Below are 26,113 nucleotides of genomic sequence, written 5' to 3'. Positions count from 1 at the left end.
CCGGGTTTGGAAAGGTGTTGCGCCCCAATTTGTAACTTTCTACCTCCAATCTGATCTAAATGTAAGCTAGCTGTATTTGGTGTTTACGACCTGCCTTTGCAGGAACTTATCTCTGTATTGCTATTTGGTTTTAATGCCAATTTATTCCCTTTCAAAAAAAAAAAAAAGTTTCTTAGATTTCCATTTCACTCATTTAGCCCCATTAGTAACCTTTTCTTTCAATGGCTTACCCTATTGACTGACAGACTTCAATAATATCAAGGCTTCAAACATCGGTTTTTCAATTTTAATTTTTTAATAATCAACATCGGTTTAATTGAACAACCATTTAAAATGAGAAATATTGTGGCCAATTATCATCCACTCTATTGTTGACCTATCATTTTGTTTACACATCACAATTTACTAAACTCCACTCGCTAATTAATGCGTTAAATTCATCTTCGGTCATGAGTTATGGCAAGTTGGCAACCTTTGGTTAAGATAGTATAAACCAACAAACTCATTTCTCTTTTTGGTTCCTAATCACACTAATGTTCAGTCTTTCCGATGGTGAATGCAATACGACCAAAAATATTTACATCAAATTAGTCTTTACGTTGGTTAATTTTTTTTTATATAGCAAGTAAGTTTGTAAATTATGAACTATTTTCTAAATGGTGTTGATCAGAGTGAATATTCTTTAAACATTCTAAATCACTATCTTTTGTAAAATAAATTAGAGTTACAGAATTAGATAACTAATAGTTTTAAATTTTACAAAACATATAAAATTTTACTCAATTTAAAATAATTTAAAGAAAAAAGTCAAAAACATCACTTTACAATTTACATGCCTAATTCTATACAAATCAATATAAGAAAAATATCCCTTCAAACAAAAATATAAAAATAATAATAGACACTAACGGAAAACCTTATTTTTTATAGATGAAAAAAGCAATAATGATTTCTAACTCCTAACCACAAAATTTGAAATTGATTTTTCTTCTAAAAATTAGAGAATAAAAATATAGTGTCCATGTGTATAATTCTCCAAATGCCAAAAAATACAATTTTTACTGAAACTTACTTATCTATTTTTAGGTATATATGTCATTAATATATTTTGGTTTCATGTGTTACCTTTTGTTTTTTTTTGAGATATATATCAACCTATGACGTTCACTTCTAATGATAATTTTTTATCATCAGACTAAAACACTAATTGGATTTAGGTGTAGGTGGGGATTGGACTCTAGATTTCTTATTCAACTATCAGAGATTTTACCAGTTAAACTAACTAGAACCCACATGTGTTACTTAACTATAATATAAGAGTGATAAGAAGAAGAAGAAAATGCATTAGTTCACACAAACTATCTATTCTTAGAAACATATATCTTAAATATACTTTGATTTAATGAGTTAGGTATGATATAACTTATAAGTGTAACAAGAGGGAAAAAATGATATAGTAGTCATTTACATTAACGTTGTAAAATTTTATTAAAATATGTCAGCATGGATTCTATAGTAGTCATTTACATTAGCTAAAATTTACATCTAATTTCATTTATGTAAAAATTGAATGAGAGTGGGGGAGGACTTCAAAAGTGAGGGGTTACCCCCCCCCACACAACACCCTAAGACCTAATATGCCATCAAGAATGAGCTGACAAGAGACTCTTTGCTGATAAAATCAATAGGATTCTCTTTGGATTTAATTTATTAAGGGAATATTTTGTATGAGTGGGATAATCTTGTTTATACATTTCTCTTGATCCAGGTTTGGGGTTTGAAAATTGAATCATGGCGTGCGCTCTTTCCCCATTATAAATAATATCTTGTAACGATAGCTATCCATCTCATAAATCTCAATGATTCGATAAGGATTGAATACCTTTCCATATGGGAAATTCGTGGAAAGGATATTCCAAATTGTTCTATCACATTTTCTATAGGGTAAAAACTAGTTTATAGATTTTGTTATATACACACTTACTCAAACTGTACATAAATAGTAACAGTTTCTAACTTGAAAACCGTGATTTCAAGTCACAATTTATGTGCAATTTGAATGTGTAAAATAGGGTGTGTGTTAATACCCTTTTCTTTTTTAATAATAATAATAATAATAATAATAATCTCAATCAATTACAATTAAAATGTTAAGCCTTTTCATTCAACTAAAAAACAATAAATATTAAAATTCATTGGGAATTTCAAACTTATCACATTTTTTTACTTGAAAACCAAATAGATAGTAATATAATATTAAAGTCTATTTGTCTCTTTAAAAAATATTAATGTCTAATTCCATATTAATAGTCAGTTAGTCCCATAACTTTCATGCCATTAAATGCCAAAGCTTTAATTGATTCCCATTAAAAGAAAAGACCAAAAAAAAAAAAACTTTGTAATTAATGAGAAGAAGTAAGGATACTTTAAATTATATTTAATAGGCCTCATTTATTATTCTTATTATTTAAAAGATTAAATTATGATTTTACAATAAGTCTAACCCACCTAATTTCACACACAACTATGTGTTAAGCTTCAATTAATTAAAATAGTGTTCTTTCTCAAAATAAAAATTTAAAATAGTGTTAGTGATAGACCTATGTGATAGTGATGTTGCGAATTTCTAAATACCTTTTTGAGTTCTTTAGTGTAACTTTACCGTGAAATTCTAAATTTTTTTTTTTTTTTATATATACAAGATGGAAATTCTATTCTAGCATAACCTAAGTGTATATGTGTGTGAAATTCCCTTTTGGAGACTTGAACTCTTGCCCTTATCCCCCCTGCACCACACCCCACAAGTACTTATGCTTGTGAAGTGATCATCACACTAAGAGTGTGCGATAATAATTCAAAAATCCTATTCATTCATATTTGAAATGATTATATTGAATTTTGTCACATCATTAATTAAGGTTAAATTGTATATTTGATATTTAACAGTTGACATCTGTTTCAAAATCATTTGTATACTCTTTCTCAAAAAAAAAAAAAAAAATTGTTTTTGTACTTTAAAATTTTCCACTTTAGTCATAATAATTTTGAAAATATTTTAATAAGGTCAACATCGTCATTTGACGAATGAAAATTAGTAGATACCATCATTCATATGAGATGAAAGAGTATAATGTTATGTTAATATCTAAATAATTACTTCAGAATGACATTAGTTTCATTATTTTCTTATGCTACATCATTATTCTCTATTAATCAAATGACAATTTAAGAGGTACGGGGATTAATAACTTAATATATAATTTAATAAATGAAGTTAAGGGCCACATCATCTCGAGTTTACTAAAAATAAAATAAGATGTATAGTTTGCTTGTGAACACCTAAATGCACACCTAGTTTCACCGAATATTTTGGTGTCAACTTATAATACTAGAACAATATTACTCGCTTGTGAAACCACTTGGTGAAAAAATGAATTTTGATTGCATCAATCATAAGTTGACAACTAGGCATGACGTTAATCGGATGTGGACTGTGGAGGTAGAGTCTTCCACAAGAAAAAGTAATTTTTTTCACTCAAAGAAATGAAAATTTTCCTTGGTTTGGTAACTATGGTTTATTTTTGGGCAAAAAATCTATTTATTTATGGTAATTATGCAGAACATTCATCTACTCTCTTAGAGCATCCACAGCAGTAGAGCTAAAATTTTAGCAATTTAGCTCCACTAAAAGTTACTTTATCTATTTTACCTACACACATGCTGCAGCAGTGGATCTATTTTAGCTTTCAACACAATAAAATAATATAAACATCACAATAAAATAATATATCTACCACAATAAAATAATACATCTCACTACAATAAAAACACCACAATAAAAAAGGTAATGTGAACACAAAATAAAAAATTAATTTTTTTTTAGCTATCATGAACAGTGCACATCTATTTATAGATGTGCACTGTAGCAATGAGCTAAAAAAATATAGATTTAGCTCCACTACTACATGCTTTTTTTTTTATGTTTTAGTAGAATTAAAATAGCTATATAACTTTTTAGCTCCACTGCTATAAGTGCTCTTACCTTTCCTTGTAAAACAGGATTTATAAAATCCTAATCTTCCTAGTTTGGTCGGTCCCATTTTTGTCTTTCTTTTTAAAACCTACTTCAAAGTTTAAACTTCAAACCCATTGTCTCCCTCTCTCTCTCTGTGTTCTTAACAGCAGCAATGGAGTCCAAGCTATTAGAAGCTGCTATAACAGGCACTCCAGCCCATATTACCTTCAAATATTCAAGACCCACTTTGCAATTTGCCTCCAAAGCCACCTTTAAATCCACTGAATCAAATTTTGTTGCAAATGGGTGTCGCCCAATTCAGGCTTCTTTTTCTTCTACTACTTCTCCTTCTTCCTCCTTTCCAATCAGGTGCGATAAAAATTGTGTCTTTCTGTCTTAAATCTCTGGCATGTTCTTTATTTCATCAAGGTCCTCTCATTATCACTTATAATTGCTTTTTTCTAGTTAAATTTATTGTATGATTGCAAACTATACGTGTTGAGTAATTGAAATTGGGGAATAAAGATTGATAAGCATTTTCCAGTGGAATGAATTGGTTGCTGGAAAAAGTCATTTTTTTTTTTTTTTTTTTTTTGGGGAAAAGTTAACTGTGCTGGTATTTGTTTAAGATATATTTTAAGAAGAATTATGGAAAAAGAAAAAAAAAAAACTAATTTTTTCAACAGCTTATTATATTTCTTGAATTAAAAGTTTGCTAAAATAGTCTATTAACAAAATTTTGCTAAGGGCACCTTTTAACGGGACTTTTTTTTTTTTGGTTGTGTAGTAAAGGTGTAACCGTTTAGCTATATAATAAATTTTATATTACATACGAGTTGTTCATGCACGCATAAAAGGTGGATTTTGCTGATTTATACTGTGTAGGTACTGGACAGAAAAAGTTAAATTGCATGTATATGGTCATCACTCGTTAAACCTTGTGTTTGGTATACTGTAAAATGTATCTAAAAGTCCTTTTCATGAAAAATGTTGGCATAGTAAAGTGGTGCCTGTTTAGCGTCCCGATTTAAAACCATAAATATTTCAAGCTATAGCTTTTTTTTTAAAGCTCACTTTTTCTATATAAGACTTTTTCAAATAGCTCATTTTTTAAAAGCAAAAAATTATAGGAGCCGTTTGGTACGTGATTTTGAGCAACAATTTTCAGTTTTTAAACAGCATTACATATATTTCTACACACTTTTTCATTCACACGTATTTTCAAAAAATACAAACATTACTAGAACAATATTACCAAACACCCTTATAATTTCAGCTAAACATTACTTTGATGAGTAGAGTCTATGATGTGGTATGAGTTCTTTTTGTCATGTTAGTATAGTCCAATCCATCAAATCACGGTAAGGATTGAAACTATAGGGACTAATCACTAAAGTGAGACATGTTAAAGTGTAACAACAATTTTGAAATAAAAGTAATTGAGGACTGAGTGTGCATTTGGGTAAAGATTAAAAATGAAAATTATTTCACTATTTAATTTATGTTTGCTATTATTTATGAGTCTCACTGCACTTTTTGATACTATTCATGAGTCTACTGTACTATTTCAACTAACTTCTATCTTTATCTACAGTACTTTCAGCAATAATTTTTCAATTTCAGCAAAATAAGCGATATTCAAATATACCCTGAATATGCATTTCACAACAACAAAAAAAAAAAGGTGGTTTAATTACACTTTAGAACTTTAAAGTCTGAGGTTGTTTTCATTTTGGCCCAAAAAGTTTGATTCCGTTTTCAAAATAGTCATTTTGTCCATCTCCAAGTCCAAGACTAATTTGGTCATTAAGTGCTATAAAACAATGTTCTCTCTCTCTCTCTCTCTCTCTCTCTCATTACAACTAGATTAGTCACGGACGTGGATAAAAGAACCATTTTGAAAACAAAATCAAATTTGATGGACCAAATTATAAAATCTCAAACTTTAAGAGACCAAAATGAAAATGACCCAAAACTTTCTGGGTCAAGTGTATTTAGTTTTTTTTTTTTTTGGGTTAAATTAGTGGAGGGATAGTATGTAAAACAAAGGGAATAGTGATTTTGGCACCACTATGTATGGGAAAGTATGTGAATCAGAAAATGCATGTCTAACTTGGTCAGTGAAGCCTGCCTTTTCCCTTCTCACAATGTTCCCACATTTGCTCAAGAATCAAACCGTGGAAGCTACCGTTTTTAGGGGGCCATTTATTTAATTTTCGGTGTGCCACTATTAGGAAAAAAAAAAAAAAAGAAGTTGTACCCAGTGCCCAAAGTTTTCCCTTTTGTGAAATTTGGAAGAGATGATTGATAAGAAACCTTATCCTTTTTTTTTTTAGAGATGCTGCAACTAGACTCAAACCCTCTACTTGTCGCTTTTGGTGGAAAGCACTTACCATTGTATCAAGGCCCGACCTTGGAGAGTGCCACTATTAAACTTTTTGAAAATAATCTAATTTTTTGAAATCCCAAAACTCATTTGAACCTTTCTTTGGGGTGTTGGGTGGTCCCCCAAGGCCTTCTGCCCTTGTGCTTGAGTGTGAGTACACACACACGTTTGTATTTATGTATACTTTTCCGAGGATTAGATTTTGTGAAAATTCTTTCTACACTAATAGAACATTACTCTATATGTTTTAGTTTTTCACTTTTTGTTAAAGTTGCTTTTTTTAATAAGCCTCACTAGCTGGGTTGATTGAATGTCTAATCTTAATTCTTAAAGCATGATGCCTTAAGCTAGTAGGCAATAGAAGGAACTACCATGTCCATTTGCTAATGTTTGCTGTGATATGTCTTGATCTAATAGTTACTGGGTGTGGAAAATAGTTTCAAATCTATCAATTGTGTGGAAGAATTTTGTAAACAAATCGCAACATCAACCTCCATTTGCTAATGTTTGCTGTGATATATCTTGATCTAAAAATTACTGGGTGTGGAAAATAGTTTCAAATCTATCGATTGTGTGGAAGAATTTTATAAACAAATTGCAACATCAACCCCCCCAAAAAAAAGGGTGACTTTTATGTGTTGGTTAACCAACTTCTCACATTGCAGACTTGTAAAGAAGAAAAGAGTGGATCAGAGTGAGACCTTGACTCTACCCTTTATAAGACACTCTTTAATCCGACAAGAGGATAGCATAATATTTAGCCTTTTGGAGAGGGCTCAGTATTGTTACAATGCAGACACATATGACCATGATGCATTCTCGGTGGATAGTTTCAATGGATCTTTGGTTGAGTTCATGGTCAGGGAAACCGAAAAGCTCCATGCTCAGGTTATCTCATTTCTGAAAGGAAAATTAGTATTCCAAAAAAAAGTATGAAGTCAGGAATTTCCTAATCCACTTCTCTTTGAAAACTAGGTGGGGAGATATAAGAACCCAGATGAGCTGCCTTTCTTCCCAGCAGACCTACCTGAGCCAATGCTTCCACCTTTGCAATATCCACAGGTATGAAATACCATTATTGTAATCTTATCTATGTTTATATAAGATATCAGATTACTTGAAAAACAATACATCCCAATGCCTTAAGTTGGTGAGAAACTTTTTCCACAGATTTGCCCATTTTGATAGCAAAAAATAGAATAATGGACCACTCCCATAGTATTAAATATTCCCAGTGCGTATGCGTACTCTTGGGTGAGTCATAGCAGTGGTGTGGTAGTCACATTAGGAGAAGTTGCAGGAGTAGGTGTTGGCAAACTGAATAATACTTCTATGAATATTAGTTGTTTGACTGTTGTACGTAGTTCAAGGAACAACAGGTTTCCACAACAAGGAAGGTCCATGGAATGATCAAAATGTGTTTCTGCAAGGCCTTATATGATTGTGTTTCCATTCATCCTTATGTGGATTTCAGGTTTTCTGAGTTTTTTTTTTTTTTTTTTTTGCGGGGGGGAGGGTGGGGTGGAGGGCGGGGTGGGGGTGTTGGGGGTTAATCTTTAAACACCTTGTGTAATTGGGTTGTGCACCTTCACCCCTTCTTTGCAAATATTTTTCCTTTTTTTTTTTAATAAAATTTTTATAATAACGTAAAAATTGCTTTTTATTCATTAGCAAAACAGATACATCAGACCTTAGTTGGTCCTCTGAAGCCTCTACCATACTGAATCCTGAATTACATCTTTCACATATTTGGCTAATGAGTGCGCCACACTATTGCCTTCCCTTCATACCCAACTGAAAGATAATTCTTCCGATTGTTCTAGAGCCAAAGTTAACCCAACTGAGTGTTGGTCTTTGTGGAGTCTAGTTTGTGTTTGATCCGATTGACGACCTGACCCGACCTGAATAATGTTGCGTGGTTTTTTAATAAGAGATTTTTTGAGGCTTAATCCATGGAGCGGAGGCTTGGGCCGACAGGCCCAAGCCCGAGCGCTCATGGACAAGCCTCCTGGGGAAAATTTTGGCCCGTTTTTGTAGCCCATTCACAGGATGTAGAAAACCGTGGTTTTGTGATTAGAGTTTTTTGGTTAAGTCGGTTTTGGAGAGAGATAAAGTGTCTGTAGCCGCAATTTGTATTTTCTCTGATAATAGTGAAATCCCTATAACTCCATGGACGTAGGCAAATTACCGAACCACGTAAATACTGTCTTGTGTGTTAGATTATTTTCTTTGGCGTGAGTTTTTTTTTTTTTTTTTTTTTTTCTCACAGGTTTAGGAATTCATGGAAATTCCCGACGCTAAGTTTCCTTCAAAGCATGCCTCTCAAACAACCATTTCAACAGCAAACATCACTGTTGTACTCAAAGCCACAATAAACAAACCTCAAGTGATCTTGGCTTATCAATCCCATGCCAGACTGTCATTGTCCTTGAAAAGTAGCTCCATCACAATTCACTTTAAACTAACCTATATCTGGAGGGGACCAAGCTCTCCTATTAAAATTCTTGATTTTATTTTAGGTTTTTGAGCTTAGAGGATCTTCCATATCTGCCATGTATCCATTCCCCTAGAGCTTTTGGGCATCATATGAGGTTTCTATTGAAGGCAAGCTGATATGCACTCTAACAGAGAAGTGGCCCCCTTAGCAAAAAAGCCCAAATTTACTTATCTGGAGCTCTTCTTTGCCAACGGATTTTTGAGAATTATATCTGCTTCTTCTTCACTAAAAATCTCTCATATTAGAGATGAATTCCACCATTTCGTATCATTATCAATTAGGTTGTTAATGACAGCTTCTTTATGCAGTATATTTGGTGGGGATGTGGCTTTGAAGGTGTGAGAAATACATAACATGGCTGCATTAGTGGATATATTAATATTATGTTGTAGAATAGGCAGCCATGTTATCCACTATCGATAATCCTTTGCATCTCAAACTCCTAATCTAAACTTGAACTGGAAAAGGTTGTCTCCAAAGTCCAACCTCCACAATCTTCAAATTATTTCCTAGCCCCCAAGAAGGACATATAGTATTCTGTGCTGCACTTCTATTGAAAGGCTTAGTAGTGAGGAACCTCCCTTCCAAACTATTCATTCACTCCTCAAGTTCCGTACAGCAATCTTCTTCTTTAAACATGGTTTGTTGGCGTTCTATGATGTCTGGGTCCATTGGGTTCCTTTCTGTTCATTTACAATGACCTAGAGATCAGCTTGATCTGTTTGGAACCCTGAGGAATCTTCTGACAACTCCACAAGAGAGGGCTCCTACCTAGAGGATAGATCAGTATTTATTCTTTCCTTTTTTTTCTTTTTTAATTAAAAAAGATAAATTAGACATTCATATATGAAATGAACATTTTTGGCTGTCAAATTTTGAATTTACAATTCCATGGTATCCATTGAAGGCATCACTGATACTAATGAATAACTAGAAGTTAAGTAAATTGTCAAAACACTCTGGGCAAGGGTATACCAAGTTAACTGCCAAAAACTTATTGCACTCAGATATACCATGCAAAAATTAACTTATTAATTTGTTTTTGTTGAACATCACTGGTCCATAGGCTAATGTTGTTAGTATGTTGACACTAGTTAAAATTTTCAAGTTCTGTTTTTTGGCTTGAGATAGTCAAGTAATATGTGGAAGTTCATTTTGGTGTAGAGATCTAGCTATTTTGGATATTCTAGTTTCGTCTTGAAGGTGGTGAGTGCATTTGTAGAACTTTATGTTATAAGATCCTCTCTTTAGATAACATTTTTGTTTGCTTCGATATTCTTACACTGATTTGGTCTCTTTTTCTAATATGCATCTAGGTGTTGCATCCCTGTGCTGATTCAATCAATATAAACAATAAGGTGTGGAATATGTATTTTAGAGATCTTCTTCCAAGATTGGTCAAAGCAGGAGATGATGGTAATTGTGGGTCAGCTGCTGTTTGTGACACACTTTGTCTACAGGTATGTCATTGAACTGTTGCTCTATTATCAACTATAATTTTTATGGTGGGATAGAGAAATACCTGTGTGATGATATGAACTGGCCTCTTCCTGTTGCTTTGATAATAGATAAGAATCAACCCTGCCAATGAAGAATGCTCAAGAGGATTGCTTCTGTCCTTAATGGAGTAATTAAAGTAGATTGTCTGGCAGTTAAAAATATCTCCTATGCATTAGAAGTAATCTTATATTGTACCCTTCAAGAAACCGATGGGTTAATTTTCTCCCTTTTGCATAGTCTAAAACTTACTATTTCTTTGCTTCTATGCATTCTCTTATCTCCTTATATTATTTTAACTAAGTCATATTATTCACCAGTCTTTTTGGATTTTTCTTTAAGTCTCTGTGTCGCTGCTGCTATGCTATACTGCTTCTCAATTGCTGATTAATTGACATTAGTGAGATTTTGGATTATTGGTAATCTTCCATATTTTGCATGTAAAACCTTGACTTAGGCTGATGTTCGACACTTACTGCAGGTGCTTTCCAAGAGAATCCACTATGGTAAATTTGTTGCGGAGGCAAAATTTCGAGAGTCCCCTGCTACATATGAGGATGCCATTGGAGCACAAGTAGGTCCCTATCGTGTTCTGATTTTTTTTTTTTTTTTTATTTGGCTAGTGACTGGTTTTCTCACGTTATCTTCTCTCTTTTGCTGGGGAAATGTGGTCTTGCAGGACAGGGCTCAACTGATGGAATTGCTGACATATGAAACAGTGGAAGCAGCAATTAAGAAAAGAGTAGAGATGAAGGCTAAAAAATATGGGCAAGATGTAACAGTCAACCAGGAGGAAGATGTGGCTAATCCTGTATACAAAATCAAGCCAAGTTTAGTTGCCAGTCTGTATGGGGAATGGATCATGCCTCTAACAAAGCAAGTTCAGGTTGAATACTTGCTGAGAAGATTGGATTAAATATAAGAATGTGTGTACTCGATGTTTCTTGCTTTGACATCTTATAGGGTCTTTAATATAAACACAGATCACCTGTAAATTTTCAATAGAAAACAGCTTTGATATTCTTTGGTCCACATTTCTGGAACCTTTTACCGAGCGTGAAACTCAATTATAGTGTTTTTTCCCCCATGTTTTATGCTCTGATTGTCTAGAAGAGAATCTTGCATTTCCCTGGCTTTACCCTGTTGAAAATCCTCTAATGGGTAGTAATAATTATTTCATGCATTAGTTATATGTATCCTCCTCACATTGTGGATCCTACAATCTTGAAAGACTCATGGTGTGAGAGAGCATATACATATATTTGATACATGAGATCTCTTTTCGATGAATCGAGTAAGCTAACCATTTTGACATCTTGTCTCTACATGAAATATTGTTAGCACTAACAAAAACTACACTATAATTGGAACTTACACAACAATAACTTCAGCTCTCATAGGGTTGATTTCACCTTTTGTTTTTTCATTGGTGATTTATCTAACACATTCTACAAGTTAAGAATCGACAATCTCACTCATCATCCCATACCACCGTATATATGGAGGATGGAAGTGTCATTTGAGTCTCAATTAATTGACAATTTTAGGGTTAATATCTAGTTCAAGTATGGGTTCTTCTCACTATTATTTTGCATAAATTATTCTTTTTTGAGTGACTCTATAAAACCACCCTCTCATAGTAGGTGAGATTCAAACATTTGTGGGTCTCACATGCAATGAGAGGATGGCATCAAGGAACCGCTCCATGAGATAAATCCTTGTCGGAGTTACAAAAAAAAAAAAAAAAAAAAAATATATATATATATATATATATATATATATATATATATATATAAGTGAAAACCATCAAAGTATATGAATCTTAATTTGTCACATTATCTAGTGGCAGGGAATAGGGACCTGCATTGTCCAAAAGTGACCAAGTCCTTGTGAATTTGCCTAGGACAAATAGACACCAAAACAAATAATAGCTGAGATGTTATTTTAGAAATGGACTTAGTTTAGGTCCAATGCATTTAATGCACTGAACCTAGTCAGATGGTGAAACGTGTCCAAACGTAGACACGTGTCATCATCTCAATAGATCCAATGCCACTAGACACTTAACCCAAGCCTGATCTCCAGAAAAATATACTCAAACCCTGAATTGGCTCTCACTTATCTATATATTAGTAAAATTTGAAGCGTAGCATTTAATGTTGTTGCGCTCACATTAAGCCACATTAGCAGCCATGTTATTTCCATCTTTTTCCCTAAATTTATCCTACAATTTTAAAATAGTTTTTCTCAATTTAAAAATACTAATAAAACTAAAGTTATTTCCAACCTATCTCCACCATAAATCCCACTTCTCTTAAATTTAATTCCACCAGCTCACTTCTTCTAAATTTAATTCTAACTAAAAGCCCAAACCCAAACCTTCTAAACTAAAAACCCTTAGAAACCTACAGACTACGGTTACAACCTCTTGATTTCCTTCTCTATTATTTCTCATGTGTTCCTTCCCCTTCCCACCTTCTAACGGCAAAATCCTCACACCCCTTTTGTTTCTCACGTGTTCCTTCCCCTTCCCTACCTTCTAATGGTAGCCTCTTTGTCTTCCTTACTCCTTTCCTCTGTGTATGTATTTAGATTTAAACAAACTATATCAAATATCTGATCTCAATGTCGATTGGAGTTTTTTTTTTTTTTTTTTTTTTTTGTTGGATGTGTTATGGGTTGTAGCAATTCTTATATTTCAGTTTGGGAAGTTTTTTAATTTGAAGTTTTCTTGATGTTTAATACCATCTTGGATCTATGAATGCTTTAGTTTTGTTAAAAAAAATGAAGAAAGAAGGTTACTTGCTGATAAGTTAATTAAGAGCTGCAGTGTGTAACATTGCCTAGCATCTCATTAACAAGACTCTAATATTAGTACCGAATCTAGCCTATACATGTTGAGGATTACCAAACAAAATGTACTAGATTCCAAAAAACTCCAGTGTAATCTGATCTCAATGTTGATTGGACCCGCTTTTGCACATGGGAACCTTACACTAACAAAGAAGATGCAATCAACTTTATCAATACCAAAGTTATTCCTCACCCATGGCTCAAGGCAATTTGCCTTAATGGTCAGCCCATTGTTGCCATTTCAGTGACCAAAAATTCGGACAATGATAAGTGTAGAGGTGAACTTAGCTATGTTTTGGGCTCCAAGTACTAATGCAGAGGGATTGCAACTAAAGCAGTTAAGTAGGTGGCTAATACTATATTTGCTAAATAACCACACTTGGAAAGGTTTGGTGCTATAGTTGATGCAGGAAATGTGGGCTCCCAAAGGGTGCTAGAGAAGGCTGGGTTCTAGAGGGAAAGTGTTCTAAGGAAGTATATGATTTTGAAGGGGAAAACTAGAGACCTAGTAATGTTTAGTCTTCTTTCTTTTGATCCCAAGCGCAAACTATTTGTTCAAAGTTATTGTGAGTAATAGTATTGAAATATACCTTTGGTTCCTAAACCTATCACCAAAATGTCATGTTCTTTTTCAATGAATCTTTTGCATCAAGTTATTCCTTGTATCTTTCAAAATCAATCATTTTATCATGTGGAATGAGTGAAGTTGTTGATATATCCCTTTCTTATTGAAAATTATTGTTGAAATGTTTAACCTTTAGAAAATAATAAATTTATCAGTTAAACACAACAAATAAAAATTTTACACACACACACACACACACACACACACATATATGCCACAAAAGATAAATTAAACCAAATGAACACTGAACAGTCAAACATAATTTACAATATGTATATATATATATATATATATATATATATTCAATACTATAAGATTTAAGATTTATAGAGAGGACAGTTTGTATTGTGTTTTCCTCTTCTAAAGCTAGATTACAATGGAGGTTGGAGTGTACAGTATTTTTCTCTTTCTTCTCCCATCCCCTAGCTTGAATGCCTTTCTTTTCCTTTTATATCATCCTCCTTCTTCCACGTATGGTTCAGATCACCAATCTAGATACTTGTCCCATCCACCACTCTCTTGAAGTCTTCAAACCATAGCTGTAAGGCTGATCTCTACTATTCAGAGGTCAATTCTTCATTAATGCGGCCAGAGAGGTAGGTGCAGAGTCTTTAATGCGGTGGTAGCAGCTTTTTCTAAGATATTTCTCATTCACTCTCTCTTTGTACCCTTGTAGAACACATCTTCATCCACCAGACCTCCTAGAGTTTCCTTCTAAACGTCATGGCATATCATATGATCTTCACTTCGTTTAGCCGAGGAGATGCCCCTCCTCGAACCATTCCCATCAACCTCTTTTGCAATAGTTTGCTAGTGGGGTTTTAAGTTCGGTATCCTTATTACCACTAAACCCTCCTCGGACAAGTCAGTACCCTCGGATCAAGCCCAAGGCCCAAGAACATATTCTGACCCTTCTACCTTCACAGCTTCTATTCACAAAAAAAAAAATAATAATAATAATAATTGCTAATAATTAAACAATCACTCATCTATACAACAATCAAAACACTATAAATTACAAAACAAAACAACTTCAAAAATACACACCAAAAATATCATAAAAATACTCTCTCCACAATCACAAAAATGAGCATGCAACATGAATTATCAATAGAATTATTGCTCAAAATATTTTCCAATGTTGGAAGACAATCACCAAAATTTTTAGGTAACATCAAAATGAGGTACACAAATTTAAATTCACATCTCATGTTTGTTACTTTCACATGAACTCCCCACTTTTTCTCTACTAATCACAATCTACCATGTCCAAAATTATGGCACAAAATATTGTAGTCCTATAATTTCTCTTTTTATTAACTTTATACTATGAAGTCGTGCACAATTCTAGCGTCATTGTTATATTTTTTAAAGAAATTTTTTTTAGCTTCATCAATCCAATATTGCAATTGTGATGATAATAATGTTCACGTGTAATCCTTAGTGTATGATTATTGTCATGTTTTGTCACTAGTTGATTTTTTTAACACATTAGTTTCTTAATATGTGTTTTCGTTTTTAAAAAACAGCTGCAAGCGATTCAATAGGCTAACCAAAAAGAAAAAAGTTCTTCACCACATCAATCTAACTGGATTGCTCCAAAATCCTGTATTTCTTCGAAACGATGAAGAAAAACTCATTCATCAATGCTTTAGGGCTGGAAACAAACAAGCACTATTTTGGGTCGGAGCTCACAAATATTTTGTACAAGATCAAACTAAAGCGGGAAAAGAAATCCTTCTTCAAGCAAACATAGGAGACAAAAATCTGACAATTGCATTGTTATGCGAATCAAATGATGAGGGAATACAACTACTATTATCAATTCTAAACCAACCAGATGAGAAACAATTGCTGCAAAACTATCGACAAATCCTTCGATATACAACTTTTGGAACAAACACATTTCGCATCCCAAAAAACCAAGCATGCAAGAAAAATGGAGTGGACCGTTGGGATCATGAATGCCCTTACCCTTATGGAAACAAAGAATTACACGTAGAATGCAAAATGTGTTCAAATGTGTTCAATTGACTTGGAAATGTACAAATTAGCCAACCAAGTTTGGTAAAAATTATGTTCCCAAAAATAGAATACAATAAAATTTTCTCATCCTATTTGTAATACTAATATCCATCTTCAAAAGAGTAGATCTTTTATTATTATTATTATTATTTATTTAAAAAGACTTACAAGGACTTAATTACAGCCCTCTTAAGTTTTTACCTAGCATGACTCTAACTTGAAATTTATAAAATCCTATCTATCTATTTTGAAGTGAGTTAAATTTTACTAACTTGGGAAGATGGTTGATCAGCTCTGGAGTGACTACAAGGCCAAGTATGGCAACTAAGTAAGGGCTATAGTTAAGAGCCTGCCGAATTGAAATGAATAAATTATAGTTGCATCCTTTGTACTCCGATGACTGCTTTTAATAACATTCCGTAATAAACAATTTTGCAAGTACATATGCAAGATATAAATCATTATTTACGCTCATCAGTTACCTTATATTAAGTACAAAAAATCTAGACTCAAATAGTATAGTGTAATTTAAGATTCCGGTATTTATAGCTTGAGGCATCATTGTTGGAACTTTCCGCATCTAATTCCAAGACCAAAACCTCCTATCATCATGAATCCTACAATATATTGGTCATACATATATAATACAGCTTAAGTAGTACTACATTGAAAAATATTCAAAATAATAACACTATCATAAATAAAAAAAATTATCATGTGCAACGCATGGGTCTGCGACAAGTTTAGATTAATAACCAAACCTCCCCCAAATTCTATCACAATTCCAATGCATAACAAAAATAAACAATTGCTGATTCATCCACAAATGATAGAAATTGAAGAGGCCATAGAGAATTGAAATTTAACAAAAACATCATCCATAAAAGATGTTGTATCATCTTCTCTAAATCACACATAACATTATTGCTAAGGATAAAAAAAAATAAGTTTATGGTATACAAATAATTAGGAGCTCAAGCACAACAACGCTAAAACACATTTCCACCATCTAATGAAATTAGGCTCTCCACATAAAGCTTAGCATGGCATAATACGTTTGGCAGCCCTGAATCTTGAAGATTCTTAATTTCTTGAGAACCAATGTTATACAAGACTATTGTATGATCTTCATTGTTACGAAGTAGAATAAGGAAACCATCTCTCTCTCTCTCATGGGAGATTGAAGGGTCAAAAACTTTATAAATAAAAAAGGTGAGGGTCAAACAATAAACTCTTAATCTATTTCTTGCTAAAAGCTAGAGGTCCGTGAGTGTGTAATAAAATGAAACTCAAGGAGATTAAAGAAACAACTTTTTAGGAATTGATATTTCAAGCTGGAATATCTAAACACAGGAATAGCAGCATTAACAATGCAAGTTTTTTTTTTTTTTTTGGGTTAGAAATACTACTCAGTAAATATGCAGATTGTAGCAATTGTAGATTTGTAGATTTGGTTATAAGGTGGAGATGGATTAATTTGGTAAATGTCTTAAGCTAATAACAAAAATTAAAGTTTTGGCAAATGGCTAAGCAGCAACGTAGTGTGAAAACTTTCTTGATCAAATGATCGTTGTCATTATCAACTTTTGAGCTGGAAAATACTCAAACCTTGACCCTACCATGTGCAACAGCATCTCTGGAGTTTAATCTTCACATATTAATATTGTAACCTGAAATATAAAGCAACATCGATCCTTGAAAATATATTATCATACACTTTATCATTCTTGGTTTTTTTTTTTTTTTTTTTTTGCTTGGTCCAACTGTTTCTTTGTGTGATCCAATCATCGTTTTTAGTAGGAAACAATAAGAAAAGAAATATTATAGTGTATCAAATGCATAAAATTCACTAGGGTTACAATTCAATGCCATTATGGAACTCTTTCGTAATTTAAAATTAATCACTATATCATAATTAAAAAGAAAAGGAGAAAATTATTTATAATTAGTGATCTTAAAGTACATGCATGTATCACTTTCTCAAAAAAAAAAAAAAAAAAAATTTATGCATGTATCTAACTTAGTGTGCAATTGGGTATTTAGATGAGTGCAGCTATGTATCATAAAAAAATATAATATTTTTAAAACTTGTACATTCCATAAAAATAAACTGACCAAACAGGGCTTAAATTTTTTTTGCTTTTTATTTTTAATGAGAGTTTTTGCTTTTTTGATGAAATTCAATAGTTATTTTAACGGTAAATTATAAATAGGCTAAGTGAGTAATAAGTGTGTGTGTATATATATATATAAACGATATCTTAGTAATTTAGTAATTTAAATGTTAACACGTTTTTATCAGTAAGCAATTTACCATCTGTTTATCCATAAATTATTAGGACTTCAAATATTCTATCATAAAATTATTTTGAAACATACTAAAAAACAAAATAAGTTCATTTTATATCTACACCACAATTTCCATAATTGTTTTCATAGTTGTTAAAATTGGCACGTAATAATTAGTAGTATATTATAAAATAACTCCTAATTAGTACCTAACCATAATAAGAATCAGGTTTGACCTAAAAAACATTAAAAACACCTAAAAACAAGGAAATAAATGCTCTAAACCTAGAGTAATTTTACGGTACCCCCAAAAAAAGGGGGGGCACGGTGCCCACTAGTAAGTAACCTGCTACACCATGTTACTTTTTTTCACATTTGACGATTCCATCCTAACATTGTGCAGTTCCAATATTACATGTGATAGTTTTTTTCTCACATTTGGTGGTTTTCTTACTTTTTTTTTCTCACCTTTGACAGTTTCATCATCACATTATACAGTTCTAACATCACATATGATAATTCTTTTGTCACATTGGGTGGTTCCCTTACTTTTTTCTCACACTTGACGGTTCCATCCTCACATTGTGTAGTTCCAACATCACATGTGATAGTTCTTTTCTCACATTTGGTGGTTTCCTTACTTTTTTTTTTTCACATTTAACGGTTCTATCCTCACAATGTGCAGTTTCATCATCACATGTGATTTTTTTTTTCACATTTGGTGGTTCCCTTACTTTTTCTCACATTTGACGGTTTCATCCTCACATTGTGCAGTCCCAACATCACATGTGACAGTTATTTTCTCACATTTAGTGGTTCCCTTACTTCTTCTTTTTTTCACATTTGACGGTTTCATCCTCACATTATACGGTTCCAACATTATATATGACATTTTTTTTATCACATTGGGTGGTTCCCTTACTTATTTCTCACACTTGACGATTCTATCTTCACATTATGCAGTTCCAACATCACATGTGACAGTTCTTTTCTCACATTTGGTGGTTCCCTTACTTTTTTTCTCACATTTGATGGTTTCATCCTCACATTGTACAGTACCAACATCACATGTGACAGTTATTTTCTTACATTTGGTTGTTCCTTTACTTTTTTTTTCTCACATTTGACGGTTTCATCCTCACATTGTGCAGTTCCAACAACACATATGATAGTTCTTTTGTCACATTGGGTGGTTCCCTTACTTTTTTCTCACACTTGACGGTTTCATCCTCACATTGTGCAGTTCCAACATCACATGTGATAGTTCTTTTCTCACATTTGGTGGTTCCCTTACTTTTTTTTCACATTTGACGGTTCTATTCTCACATTATGCAGTTTCAACATCACATGTGATAGTTTTTTTTCACATTTGGTGGTTCCCTTACTTTTTCTCACATTTGACGATTTCATCCTCACATTATGCAATTCCAACATCACATGTGACAATTATTTTCTCACATTTGGTGATTCCCTTACTTTTTTTTCACATTTGACGATTTCATCGTCACATTGTACGGTTCCAACATAATATATGACAGTTCTTTTGTCACATTGGATGGTTCCCTTACTTTTTTCTCACACTTGACGGTTCCATCCTCACATTGTGCAATTCCAACATCATATGTGACAATTCTTTTATCACATTTGGTGGTTCCCTTACTTTTTTTCTCACATTTGATGGTTCCATCCTCACATTGTGCAGTTCCAATATCACATGTGACAGTTAATTATTTTTTCACATTTGGTGGTTCCCTTACTTTTTTTCTCACATTTGACGGTTTCATCCTCACATTGTGCAGTTCCAACCTCACATTGTGCAGTTCCAACATCACATGTGACAGTTATTTTCTCACATTTGGTGGCTCTCTTACTTTTTTTCTCACATTTGACGGTTCTATCCTCACATTGTACGGTTCTAACATCATATATGACAGTTCTTTTGTCACATTTGGTGGTTCCCTTACTTTTTTTTTTCACATTTGACGGTTCTATCCTCACATAGTGCAGTTTCAACATCACATGTGATAGTTTTTTTCTCATATTTGGTTGTTCCCTTACTTTTTTTCTCACATTTGACGGTTTCATCCTCACATTATGCAGTTCCAACATCACATATGATAGTTCTTTTGTCACATTGGGTGGTTTCCTTACTTTTTTCTCACACTTGACAGTTTCATCCTCGCATTGTGCAGTTCCAACATCACATGTGACAATTCTTTTCTCACATTTGGTCGTTCCTTTACTTTTTTCTCACATTTGACAGTTCCATTCTCACATTGTGTAGTTCTAACATCACATATGATAGTTTTTTTCTCACATTTGGTGGTTTCCTTACTTTTTTTTTCTCACATTTAACGATTCCATCCTCACATTATGCGGTTCCAACATCACATATGACAGTTCCTTTGTTACATTTGTATGTTTCTCTTACTTTTTTCTCTTACTTTTTTCTCACACTTGACGGTTCCATCCTCATATTGTGCAGTTCCAACTAGGGGTGTCAATGTTCGACCTAACCCGCGAACATGACACGAACCCGACACTGATTTTTTCGGGTTAGGGTTGGGCCTTACTAGGTTTGGGTCATAAACGGGTCGACCCAAAAGTGACACGATAAGAAACGTGTCATAAGCGAGTCAACTCATGTAACCCGCAATAGACACGTTTGACACGCCAATTTATTTGTATTAACCCGAAATGACCCACTTAACACAACCCGTTTAACTTGTATAACAAATAAATATTTATTTTATTTTAGATTTGTCAAATACCTTTTATATCCATCATATATTTTAAATTTAAAAACAAAAGTGAGTAATTACAAAAATTTACAAGAGATATAATTGAAAATTGAAACTTTTAGACCCTAGAACTACTGATACTTTTTTTTTTTGGGCATAGAACTTGCACAAATAAAATTGGATGAGTTTGTGGAAGATGTTATAAATTTGGACATCAACAAAGAGTCTATGGATGATAATCATGGTCATAGTCAGGATTAGTCTACTATTTGCTCAAATTCTTTTAATATTGATACTTAGCATTTGGCGAGTTCCAAGGATATTATATTTTTGTTGAACTATGTTATTTTATTTTTGTTAAACTTTGTTATTTTGAATTTGGATTGAAGTGTATGCACTTCTTTTAGAGTGTAAAGAACTTATTTCTAGATGAATGTTACATTTTTATTGAACTATATTATTTTGAATGTAGGTTGAAAACTTGAAGTATATGCACTGCTTTTTGGGATGTAAAAAAAATTATTTTTAGATGGATGTTATATTTAATATTATGTAGGTTGAAATGGGTTGTGTTACATTCGTGTCAACCTAACACAACTCGTTTATTAAGTGTGTCAAATGGGTTGAGTCAGGTCAACCCGCCTTATTAATAGGTCGGGTTAGGGTTGAAGAATCATGACACAATTATTAAATGGGTCGGGTTAGGGTTGAGTCATTTAGTCGAATATCCATACTTTGACACGACACGAACCCGACACACTAACCCGAATTGACACACTAACTCGAATTGACATCCCTAGTTCCAACATCACATGTGACAGTTCTTTTCTCACATTTGGTGATTCCCTTACTTTTTCTCACATTTAACGGTTCCATCCTCACATTGTATAGTTTCAATATCACATGTGATAGTTTTTTTCTCACATTTAATGGTTCCCTTACTTTTGTTCTCACATTTGACGGTTTCATCCTCACATTATGCAGTTCCAATATCGCATATGATACTTCTTTTGTCATATTGGGTGGTTCCCTTACTTTTTTCTCACACTTAACGGTTCCATCCTCACATTATGCAGTTCCAACATCACATGTGACAGTTCTTTTTTCACATTTGGTGGTTCCCTTACTTTTTTCTCACACTTGACAATTCCATCCTCACATTATGCAATTCCAACATCACATGTGACAGTTCTTTTCTCACATTTGGTAGTTCCCTTACTTTTTTTCTCACATTTGACGGTTTCATCCTTACATTGTGCAGTTCTAACATCACACGTGTCAGTTCTTTTGTCACATTTGGCGATTCCTTTTTTTTTTTTTTTTTTTTTTTTTTTTTTTACATTTGACGGTTCCATATTTACATTGTGCAGTTTCAACATTACATGTGATTGTTCTTTTCTCACATTTGGTGGTTCCTTTATCAACAAAAATAAAACCACCTCTCTCCCTCTTTCATTTTCGCATAGCTCAAAATGACAATAAAAATGTTATACAACCACTCTATTTGCTTGATTTGAAACCCATTGATTTTAAAATTAATAGATTTAAAATAAAAAAAAAAACCTTGATTTGAAATCCATTGATTTGTAAATTCCTTATTTGGGTCTTTTTATGAAGGATTTGAAATTCCATTATTTAGATACCTAAAAATGGATTTGGATTTGAATTTGAATTTAAATTTGGATTTAAGATCAATAAAATAATTTTCCCAATTATTATATTTCTTCAACTTTCTACATTTTAATTTTAGTAACATTTTATAATAAATACATTAGATAATGAATAAGTCATTGATAATCTAATTGCCAAGATGATGACTAAAAATCTGTCATCTCAGCCAACTATTGTTTTTTTTTTTGCCAACTATTGACAACTAAAATGTTCAATATCAACATAAAGAGAGAACCCAAATGCATGAGTTTTTTCACAACATTTAAAATTCAAACTAAAAAATTGTTTCAAAGTTCTTAACTGCTAAAAAGTTCTATATCAAGAGAGACAATAAAATATCTAAAATATGTGTTTTTTACACAAAATTCAAAACGAAAAGGCCATTGATACACCAATTGACAAGATAATGACTAAATATCTTCCATCATAGCCAACTAAAAAAATATCTTGCCAACTCTTGCCAACTAAAATATTTTAGAGAGAGAGAGTACCCAAAATACATGGGTTTTTTTTTTTTTTTTTAACAACATTCAAAATCTCAAAGTAAAAAACTGTTTTGAAGTGGATCTTTTCTACCCTTTTTTCTTTGGCAAGGCTAAATTGCATAACTTATTGATAACAAATGTTGACATGTTGTTTTGCAATAGGAGAATTCATCACTTTTCCCCTTCCTCAGTAATAACTTCAACTGCATCGTCCATATATTTTGCACCAATGCCAGTAGCTCTATCCCTCCCACACAAGATCCCAATGTCCTTCAATTGTCAATAACTTTGTTTTTATATCACATGCTTTTGTATATTTCTAAGGAGAAAAAGAAGAAGCAATGAGTTAACTTAAATAAAATAAATTGGACAATAAAACAAAGGAAAGGGGAAAAAATAAAATAAAAAGCAGGACATTATGTGATGATTGTATTAGTGATAAACTTATATTTAATAGCTAACAATCTATACCCACAACATGGTAAGCACATCAAAAGACAAGTTCATATATAAGTGTGTGCATAATAGTTTTTTCATTGAAGTTACTTGGAGAGACTGGATTTCTTCAGTTTTAGCAACTGGATAGCAAGGTGCTAATCCTACCAGTAAATTGTTAAATATACCAAATAGCATCATTAAACCATTAAACTGCACTAATTGAATATAGAAGACTACAATGCAATTCGCGCAAGTTTCAAAAAATATTTAAAAGGTTCTAGATTATGAAAACAAAATGAGTAATGCTATTTTCAGTGGGTTTCTCACGTGTAAGATAATCCTCATTCAAGCAAAGCTTTCACTAGGAAATGAATATCATGGGAAAGGAAGGGTAAAAATGTCTAAGCAATAATACCCTATGAATTTTAAAAATTATAGAAATCAATACATTACATGCAGTAGATAGAGTATGTTAATCCTGCAATCACTTCACAAGGTACAAGTCTGCATAAATGTCCTCAATGTCCTCTCCTGCTGACTTAGAAGTCAATGTGAAAGATATATCAATCCCTACAATCACTTTGAGTAGGCATTGTACCACAACAGCCAAGTGAGCACTAGTCCCAGAAATGAGCCAATTTTTTTTATTCCTCCACCACTCTTCTAATCCAATACCAGCCCATTTCACCTCTAGGATAGCAAGTGAGATAAGGCATATGGTTATGATAAACACGTAGACCAAAAAGGTCACACTTAGAGTTTGCACAATGAAGTGGCCAGAGAAAAGTGAGAGTGCAGGGACGAAGCAATAGACAATGAGGATTCCATACCAATATTAAGGTAAGCCATGCGTCGGAGAAATTTGAGTTGCCTAGAGTCTAGCTAAGGATTGTTTCTAGAGAAGAAAATCTACCGTTGTTAACAAGCTATAGCCAATACATATAGTACTAAAAATTAACTTTCATTCATTCACAAGTCACAACCATTCACAGAATATATATATATATATATATATATATATATATATATATATATATATATATATATATATTCAACCTAATTTCGGTTTGGATAAAAAATCTAAAACAAAAGCTCAATTGACAGAAGTAAAATTTTCCTGTAAAGAAAAAACCATCGAAGTAGAATAATCATGCACAGCTCAGACAAAACACAAGCAGCCACCTAGCTTAGAAAAACAAAATACTTCTGAGAACCCAGTAACCATTGTAAATGGAGAAAGACATCATAGTCATCTCAGTCAATAAATCACACATAACTCACAAAGTCATTTCATCAAACATTTAATTTGCATTTTCAATTAACCCAACATTGAACTCTAAAAACATAAAAAAATCCAACAATTCCTTAACACAAATAAACCAACCCAATTCTCTAAATCTCATATATAACTGCCCAAAAAAAGAAAAAAAAATTCAATAGCATTGCCATTCCCAAGTCCCAGCTTTACCAATAAATATAGACCCAGATAGACAAATCCAAACGAAACCCACACAACCCAAATACAAACATAAAAACAAAAAAACAAAAAAAACAAAATGGAGACAAAGCCACACAAAAATAGAAATACAGAAATCCATAGACAAACCCATAAAATCCCATTGATATTTTGTGAATTCAGATTTAGTACTAAAGGAAAAGGGAGATACAGAGGTTGAGAGAGACATCTTAGAGTGAAACATAAATTACATGCAAGTAATCAAATTTGTTTGGTGACTAAGTGTCAATTAGTATCAAATAGGAGGAAATTCCAAATCAACTTTCTAAACAAAGTTAGCAAACAACACCCAAATCTCCTATATAAAAAAAAATAAAAAATAAAAAAAAATTCTAAATCAATCGATAAGCACAACTTGGATTATTAATGGTGAATAAAAAATTAAGAAAACTTACATATATCTCATGTGTTGATAGTTAAACGGCTAAAATTGAAGAACTCAGCTTCTTTGGTGGGTTAGCCGTCTGGGTTCTTGTGGTTGGTTTGGCCGGGGAGGGAATTGAATAACTCTGTTTCTTCTTTCGTGGGTCATCCATAGGGTTTTGTTTAGTAGCCGCTGGGTTTCTTGTGGTTGGTTTGGAAGAGAAGAAGTGAGATGAAATAAGCAAGAGAAGAGACAGAAGCATAGAAGAAGAGCAGAGAGAAGAGAGAAGCGTAGGAGAAGAGTCTGATTTTTTTTTTTGATTCTTTGTTTATATATGTTACCTGTTTTACCGGTTACTAGTATCCACTTAAAATAAATGAATGGTCAAGATCAAAATACAATTTAATTAATGGTCTAGATTTAAGTGAGTACCCTACCCTAAAAAATGAAGGGTACAGTAGAATGACCCCTAAACCTAAAATAACAAAAGTTACAAATTGAATACTGTAATTAATAAATTACAAAAATTAAATTGTAGTTTCTGTCCTTCACCACTTGACGCCAACAATTATGAAAATTTTATGATAATTTGTTGTGTTCTGACACAATTGTAATTTTTATTCTTACAAATTTCCTTTCATGACGAAACACGTATCCACTCAGTAGCAGCAACACAGAGGAAAGGAACCCAACAGTAGCACAGAGGAGCTC

At 32.7% G+C, this 26,113-nt stretch overlaps 1 protein-coding gene and 1 long non-coding RNA gene across 2 annotated transcripts; one reads left to right on the top strand and one right to left on the bottom strand.

Moving 5' to 3' along the window:
- The first annotated feature begins 4,092 nt into the window (after window positions 1-4,092).
- Window positions 4,093-11,462, top strand: LOC142627598 (chorismate mutase 3, chloroplastic-like). The gene is made up of 6 exons (XM_075801474.1): window positions 4,093-4,384; window positions 7,067-7,289; window positions 7,377-7,463; window positions 10,215-10,358; window positions 10,877-10,969; window positions 11,075-11,462. Exons 1-6 carry the CDS (start codon window positions 4,188-4,190, stop codon window positions 11,309-11,311), a joined length of 981 nt encoding a protein of 326 aa, XP_075657589.1. The 5' UTR covers window positions 4,093-4,187; the 3' UTR covers window positions 11,312-11,462.
- Window positions 11,463-22,935: 11,473 nt separating this feature from the next.
- Window positions 22,936-25,707, bottom strand: LOC142629439 (uncharacterized). The gene is made up of 2 exons (XR_012843058.1): window positions 25,434-25,707; window positions 22,936-23,403 (listed from the first exon to the last, which is right to left on the bottom strand). It is a non-coding gene; the product is annotated as an uncharacterized LOC142629439 (long non-coding RNA).
- Window positions 25,708-26,113: the final 406 nt, after the last annotated feature.

Source organism: Castanea sativa, chromosome 3 (genome assembly GCF_040712315.1).
Source record: "Castanea sativa cultivar Marrone di Chiusa Pesio chromosome 3, ASM4071231v1".
Lineage (NCBI taxonomy): Eukaryota > Viridiplantae > Streptophyta > Magnoliopsida > Fagales > Fagaceae > Castanea > Castanea sativa.
Note: the sequence above shows the minus strand (reverse complement) of the source record. Positions and strands in the feature narration are given on the sequence as shown.